The 7,507-nt window shown below is 45.6% G+C and overlaps 1 protein-coding gene across 2 annotated transcripts in view; it reads right to left on the bottom strand.

Moving 5' to 3' along the window:
- Positions 1 to 916: 916 nt before the first annotated feature.
- Positions 917 to 7,507, bottom strand: part of FBXL7 (F-box and leucine rich repeat protein 7) — a 457,095-nt gene continuing 450,504 nt past the window's right edge. For both annotated transcript variants that reach the window (XM_024118365.3, XM_055086513.1), the window contains one exon: positions 917 to 4,238. In XM_024118365.3, coding sequence (XP_023974133.1) covers positions 3,502 to 4,238 — 737 coding nt within the window. In that variant the 3' untranslated portion in view covers positions 917 to 3,501. The remainder of the gene's footprint in view (positions 4,239 to 7,507) is intronic.

Genomic DNA, 7,507 nt, shown 5'->3' with positions numbered 1-7,507 from the left:
AAGCAGTTAACAGTCTCACTGGTTTACCTGAGAGTCATTAAGCAGCTCACATAGGGTGAGAAGAAGGCTGAAGACAACTACATTTAAAATCGATATCTCAAAACCTTTTTACTTGCTAAAGATGGAGTCTCTGATGCATCCATCAGTACTTACTTTCTGCCATATTGATTTCTCAGATCTGAAGGTTTGGGTGAAGAGATATTTGGCATTTCTCTTTTTCCAACTGACTGATAATTTTTCCTTTTAGATCAAGTTACCATATTCTTCTCCCAGGTCGTAACGCTCTAAGACTTTTTAAAAAATTTGTAACAACAAATGGTCGACATAATTTTGAAAATTTCTCCAACGTTTGTAACCAGTGCCAGGGGAAGTATATTGAGGCCACAGTTACTTATCTCTGATTCTGAAATCCAGAAAGCTCTGCTAAAAGAGAAGCTTTCTTCATTATGCTTGCACAACTTAATCTGGGGACAAAACCTGACCTGAACGGATACAAGGCTATTTATAGCCTCTAATAATCTTATGCAGTTGACTACTCATATCCACCGCTGTAGAAATAGTAACACATTTATTAAGAGTGCTGTCCAAGATTCTACTAGGGGTGTTACAAAATACGCCATAGATAACTTCCTAAAATGTGAAAAATTATAAATTCCGAAACACACCTGACTCCAAAGGGTGGGTTAGGGAATTGAAGACCTAAGCTACACTGTGAAGGTAATGATTTTTCACTTACCTGCTAATTTTCAGCAAAAGACAGTGAACTCAGGGGAATGACAAAACCATGGGTGCAACTTGAAAGGGACGACAACTGCAGTGACCCGACCTGCATCTACTTCGACGTGAGGCAAGTTTGTCCCTCACTTTTGACTGTCACCATCTGAACACCAGGCTCCTTTGGCCAGGGTATTAAATGAGGCTTAACCCAATTACGAACATATTGCTTTATTTCTTGGTGGTAGTAAATTAAGGCTTTTTAGAGTCATACAGCACGCAGTGATTTGAACATTAGAATTAAAAAACAACAACAACGAGCATTCAGTTTTGCAGAGGCAGGGAGGAAGCAATGTTTAAAAACAGATCAATTTCCTAGTGAGGCTTTTTGCTTGGTCTCTAAAAATCTGCTGAGCTGTTACCCCGGGAACCTGTGTCATAGGTACGTACAACAAGGGCAAGCAGAATGGGTGAAGAGAAGACTGGGGGAAAGGGAGAAACTGGGAAAGACAGTCCATGCTGGGCAATCGGTGTGAAAGTCGGCTTTGTCTCATGTTTGGAAGACGGTTTAGGTGCTGTGGTCAGGTGGTGGTGATAAAGGTATTTGGAACGGGATGGCCCTTCTCCGGTTCTGGGAGCCGTTTTGGATCTCTCCTCTCATCCGGGAGACTTAAAGCAGCTCACTTGGAAGATCCCAGTGCCGAGGGTCAGGCACAGTCCTTTGTGACTCTCAAATTCTGAAGCTTTAGACAGGGTCACAAGTCATACAGCAGGGAAATGCTACCTTCGACCCCTTTCACGGTTCTAAACCTCGTGACCATCACTAGATACTATCCCCAGCCAAACAATTCCTCTTCCCCCATGGCACACAGCCTTGAGCACGCCTCTAAGCTGCTGGCGGTGTTGATTGGAGAGGAGGTCATATTTCATACCCTACCTCCTGCTTCTCAACGTAGGACAAAGGCAAGCAGGAGTGCAGTTGTCAAGTGGGGCGCAGGCTCGATCTGAAACCCATTCCACGTGCTTGACTTGCAGACACAGAGGTTCTGGGTTTGGGTGGTGGATCCTTTGAGAAAGAAATGGATGAACTGTTTGGACGGTGACGGAGGAGGGCTGTTGCCAAAGAATAATTTAAGAGAGGTCATGGGTTTATTAACAAAAAGCAATTAAATTTCATGAAAACAAGCAGTGGAATTTCTGGCATCCTGACTTCACATGAATGAGGATAGCAAATGGATTTCTATCCAAATAGGACCATTTAAAATGCATACTTGGCAATGACTTTAATGTTGTATTCCAAGGGTCTGGTTGGTGGACCAGCGCCTAAGTCTTATCATTGTGTTCCTTCTTCCATTTGTGTGGCACTTTTGAGTGGACAGGATTTAAACTAACTGGAAGTCTGCCCTGCATCGTTGACGGAGGACATGCAAAAACAGTCACAGGGGAAGGCACACAAGGTGGCAATCTGCACGATTAAACACTTATGACTTAACCCCAACAGGCTTCATGCGATGAAGTCTGGATGCACAAGGAAACAAATCGATGAGAAAAGTAGAAATGTGATCTGAATGCCAAAGAACCGAGGCGTCTGTTCCTCCCAGCTGCATGCCACGTGTGCAGTGAGAGGGATTTGAAACACCCTAGAGGACATGGGTTCTCTTGGGCCTCCCTTGTTAATTAAAAATTATGAGTGTCTTTCCTCCTACTTGAAACCACTCAGAAAGATCAACCTGACTGGGGGATGTGGGTTTTGCTGTGATTGGGAATCCCATGGCCTCCATACGATGGTGTGGAGTGGAGTGATGCCGAAAGCATCTGTGTACAGAAACCATCCATCTAGCTGGGCAGGAGAAGATGACCAAGAGACTCGCTCACCAAAACAAACAGGCTGTAAGTGATACTCAGATCGGAGTGAAGGACATACAGGACGCTGGTGGTGGCGTGTCTCCTGAAAGCATCCACAGAATCAACACCCTTGGAAGAGGTAGAGGTCTCCTGTGCTCTATGCCAAGGAGCCTGTGTTTACTGACGTCTCTGCTCCCTCAGCTCTAAAATGGGCATGAAGCTAATCCTCCATCAGATCAGAGGATGGCCTCTGATTCGGTGCTGGAAGCCGAAGCCCAGAGAGGTCAAGTGCTTTGCCCAAGGTCACACAGCTCGTAAGTGGCAGAGCTGGGAGTTGGGGGAACAACGCAGGTCTCTTCCTCCACCGTGCTGCCTGCCACCAGTGATTCTTTAAAAAGGTTTAGAAGCGCTTCATATATACCAGGTGCTGTGACGTTTATCTGACAAGAATTTGCTTGGGTGTGGGGCTGGAAAATGTGCTTCAGGCCAATCAAGCAGTTGAAAGAGGAGGCGGTCTGGAGAGCATTATTATTCTGATAATTTGCTGTTGGTGTAGGAGAGGGAGGAGTGGGGTAGGAGGGGCCAGGGTGTGGACCTCGGGGCTGTGGCCAGGAGGAGGGAGACAGAGAGAAAAAGGCGCGCTCCTAAAGACACTGCAATCCGCTTTCCGAGGTACATCTTTCTGAGACGAGAAACTGCCTACAAATGACCTGACCCCCCCCAAAAAACCGTTGGCTGCGATAGAAATGTGCCCCCCGGCCTCCTTTCCTGGACCTCTGTTGCCCACGAGAAATTAGGAAAAAGGAAAGCCAGATTCCTAAGAACCTTCCTGGAAGAAAGAGCTGTTACGAGTGGGTGTCGGCGCTTACATATGCTGCTTTGAAAAAACATTTTGTTTTGTTCATGTCTGTATGAAAACAGCGACGGCTGGAAGCTGTCCCTTCAGAAGAAGGCAGGGTTGGTGTGCTCGATGACGCAGCGCTTGCAGTGGCGTTTCACGAAGCGCAGGGCCTCCACCGACACCTCGCAGTCCTGCACGTTCAGCATCTGCAGGTCGAAGCAGTTGGCCGCCACGATCTGCAAGCCCTGGCCCGTGATGCTCTCGCAAGACTTGAGGCTGAGCCGCTTGAGATTGAAGCAGTTCAGGGCCAGGCACTCCAGGCCCGTGTCGGAGACCAGAGGGCATTTGCCGATGTCCAGAGACTTGAGTTTCGCGCAGTTCTTGGCGAGGTACTCCACGCCGTGGTCCGTGATGCCCTCGCAGCCCCTCGCGTTGAGGTAGCGCAGCTTGCCGCAGTACTTGGCCACGTAGCGGATGCCCACGTCGGTGACGCGGCCGCAGTGGGCGATGCTGAGGTACCGCAGGCGGGACTCCAGCTTGGCGATCTCTCGCAGGCCGAAGTCGCTGACGAAGCGGCAGTCGCTGACGCTCAGCTCCTTGATGGAGGCGCAGTAGATCATCAGGTAGCGGAGGCCCTCGTCCGTGAGACGGACGCAGCGGCGCAGGTACAGGTGGGTGAGCTGCGTGCAGTGCGCCGCGATGGTGTGCAGGCCTTCGTCCTCCAGCACGAAGCAGTCCGTCATGTCCAGGTAGCGGATGGAGATCTGTTTGCCATGCAAGGGGGACAGTTTAATGGAGGCCTCCCGGGTCAAGCTGATGCAGGTCACTTTGGAGCACCCTACACGGAGAGACAGAACACACGCTCAGAGCGACCTCCGAGAATTGGGGGGGGATGTGGGTGCAGTTGGGGGGCTCCTTTACGGATTCCTAACCCCCTCTGGATTCAGGTCCTGAGGTTACCCCTTCCCTTCCCAGCCCCTACGGAGGAGGAACGCCAAGAATGGGCTTTCCATGTTCATTTCACCATTTAACGACTTTGGGTTTAAGAGGCTTTGGGGGCTCTAGAATCAGAAAGATAACGGTTCCAATTCCAGATCCATCACTAGTTTGCCTGACGTTGGGCAAATCGATCCTTCTCTTTGTCTTAAAATAAGGATGATCACGTGCCCTGCAAGGTGGCTGTGAAGAGGCAATGAGATCATGTGTGTAAATATCCTGCCCTGGCCCTGGAAAGTTCGGGAAGCTCAGTAAAGGTCAGTTCTCACCCTACAACGGTCTGGTAGCTTTCTGGTCCAAAGAAGTGAGGTATGAGATAGAAGGGTTGGCCATGACCTGGGTGTGGCAGAAAGAGAGCACTGGCTTGGGAATCACAGACCAGTTCAGATCTACTTTTTATGGCCTGAGGCAGGAGGCTTAACCTGCCTGAGTCTCAAGACTCTCCTCTGAAATGAGACTGAATAGCTGGCGTGCCTCCACGGGGTATAATGAGGATGCCGCGAGAGATAATGGATACGGACGTACTTTGAAAACTACGGCAAATGTATATATCAATAGTTATTAGTCTAACAAGGTGACCGTCTAGGGATTCAGTTCAACCCTCTTTGGTCAAGGAAGAACCACTGTGTCACCAGGATTATTCCTCTAGCCCCTCAACCAGTTTCCCTGCCCTGCCCTGACAACCTCTATGGTCTATTCTCCTCACAGCAGCCAGAGAGATTCTGGAAAACAGAATTCCATCTACCATGCTCAAAGCCTTCAGGTGGCACCCATCACACACCACGTGTAAAATCGAAAGGGGCCTCCAAGGACCTGCACCCCCGTGCCCTTAGCTCTTACCCCCTCTTCCAACCCTACTGGCCTCCTTGCTGGTTCCCAGATGGCTCAGGTGCCCCCCTGCCTCAGCATGTGTGCACTGGACAGGGTTTCCCTGGATAGCGCCATGGGCCACCTCCACTTTCTTAGGTCTCTGAGCAAATGTCCCTTTATTGGATAATCCTTCCGTCTTCACCCTGTATGAACTAGAATCCCCGTTTATTCTCAGCACTTGTTATCACCTTGAGGCACTATATATTTATTTATTCACTTATGTATTTGCTGTCCTCACTCTGGAATGTGAGCTCCTGAGAAAAGGGACTCTGCACTGTCCACTGCTGCATCCCTCATACCTGGTTCATAGCTGGCGTGCACTAAGTATCTGCTGAACGAATGAATGATTTACAGAGTGTGTACAGTCTTTTCTAAGAAAACCTGATGGGATAATCCAACTTCCAACACTTAAATGTCCTCGGGACTTTGACCGTGGCTGATGTGTATCTACACTGAAAAACGGATTATCTGTTTTATAGTTAATTATAATGCCTCTTATTTATGTTGAATTATGAAGTTTACAAAGTGCTTTTAAGTGCTTTGATAAACATCTTCTCACTTGATTCTTAAAAAAATCCATTTTACAGATAAGGAAATTAGTGCTGAGGAAGATATCTTTAGATGCCTCTCGAAACACCGTTTCCAACCCCAAATTTAGCAGAAGGAAAGAAATCATAAAGATCAGATCAGAAATAAATGAAAAAGAAATGAAGGAAACAATAGCAAAGATCAATAAAACTAAAAGCTGGTTCTTTGAGAAGATAAATAAAATTGATAAACCATTAGCCAGACTCATCAAGAATAAAAGGGAGAAGACTCAAATCAACAGAATTAGAAATGAAAAAGGAGATGTAACAACTGACACTGCAGAAATACAAAAGATTATGAGAGATTACTACAAGCAACTGTATGCCAATAAAATGGACAACCTGGAAGAAATGGACAAATTCTTAGAAATGCACAAGCTGCCGAGACTGAACCAGGAAGAAATAGAAAATATGAACAGACCAATCACAAGCACTGAAATTGAAACTGTGATTAAAAATCTTCCAACAAACAAAAGCCCAGGACCAGACGGCTTCACAGGCGAATTCTATCAAACATTTAGAGAAGAGCTAACACCTATCCTTCTCAAACTCTTCCAAAAGATAGCAGAGGGAGGAACACTCCCAAACTCATTCTATGAGGCCACCATCACCCTGATACCAAAACCAGACAAAGACGTCACAAAGAAAGAAAACTACAGGCCAATATCACTGATGAACATAGATGCAAAAATCCTCAACAAAATACTAGCAAACAGAATCCAACAGCACATTAAAAGGATCATACACCATGATCAAGTGAGGTGTATTCTGGGAATGCAAGGATTCTTCAATATACACAAATCAAACAACGTGATACACCATAGCAACAAACTGAAGGAGAAAAACCATATGATCATCTCAATAGATGCAGAGAAAGCTTTTGACAAAATTCAACACCCATTTATGATAAAAACCCTGCAGAAAGTAGGCATAGAGGGAACTTTCCTCAACATAATAAAGGCCATATATGACAAACCCACAGCCAACAAAGTTCTCAATGGTGAAGAACTGAAACCATTTCCACTAAGATCAGGAACAAGACAAGGTTGCCCACTCTCACCACTCTTATTCAACATAGTTTTGGAAGTTCTAGCCACAGCAATCAGAGAAAAAAAAAAAAAACAAATAAAAGGAATCCAAATAGGAAAAGAAGAAGTAAAGCTGTCACTATTTGCAGATGACATGATATTATACATAGAGAATCCTAAGGATGCTACCAGAAAACCACTAGAGCTAATCAATGAATTTGGTAAAGTAGCAGGATACAAAATTAATGCACAGAAATCTCTGGCATTCTTATACACTAATGATGAAAAATCTGAGAGTGAAATTAAGAAAACACTCCCATTTACCACGGCAACAAAAAGAATAAAATATCTAGGAATAAACCTACCTAAGGAGACAAAAGACTTGTATGCAGAAAACTATAAGACACTGATGAAAGAAATTAAAGATGATACAAATAGGTGGAGAAATATACCATGTTCTTGGATTGGAAGAATCAACATTGTGAAAATGACTCTACTACCCAAAGCAATCTACAGATTCAATGCAATCCCTATCAAACTACCACTAGCATTTTTTACAGAACTAGAAAAAAAAATTTCACAATTTGTATGGAAACACAAAAGACCCCAAATAGCAAAAGCAATCT

The sequence above is a fragment of the Physeter macrocephalus genome, chromosome 8 (genome assembly GCF_002837175.3).
Source record: "Physeter macrocephalus isolate SW-GA chromosome 8, ASM283717v5, whole genome shotgun sequence".
NCBI classification, from domain to species: Eukaryota; Metazoa; Chordata; class Mammalia; order Artiodactyla; family Physeteridae; genus Physeter; species Physeter macrocephalus.
Note: the sequence above shows the minus strand (reverse complement) of the source record. Positions and strands in the feature narration are given on the sequence as shown.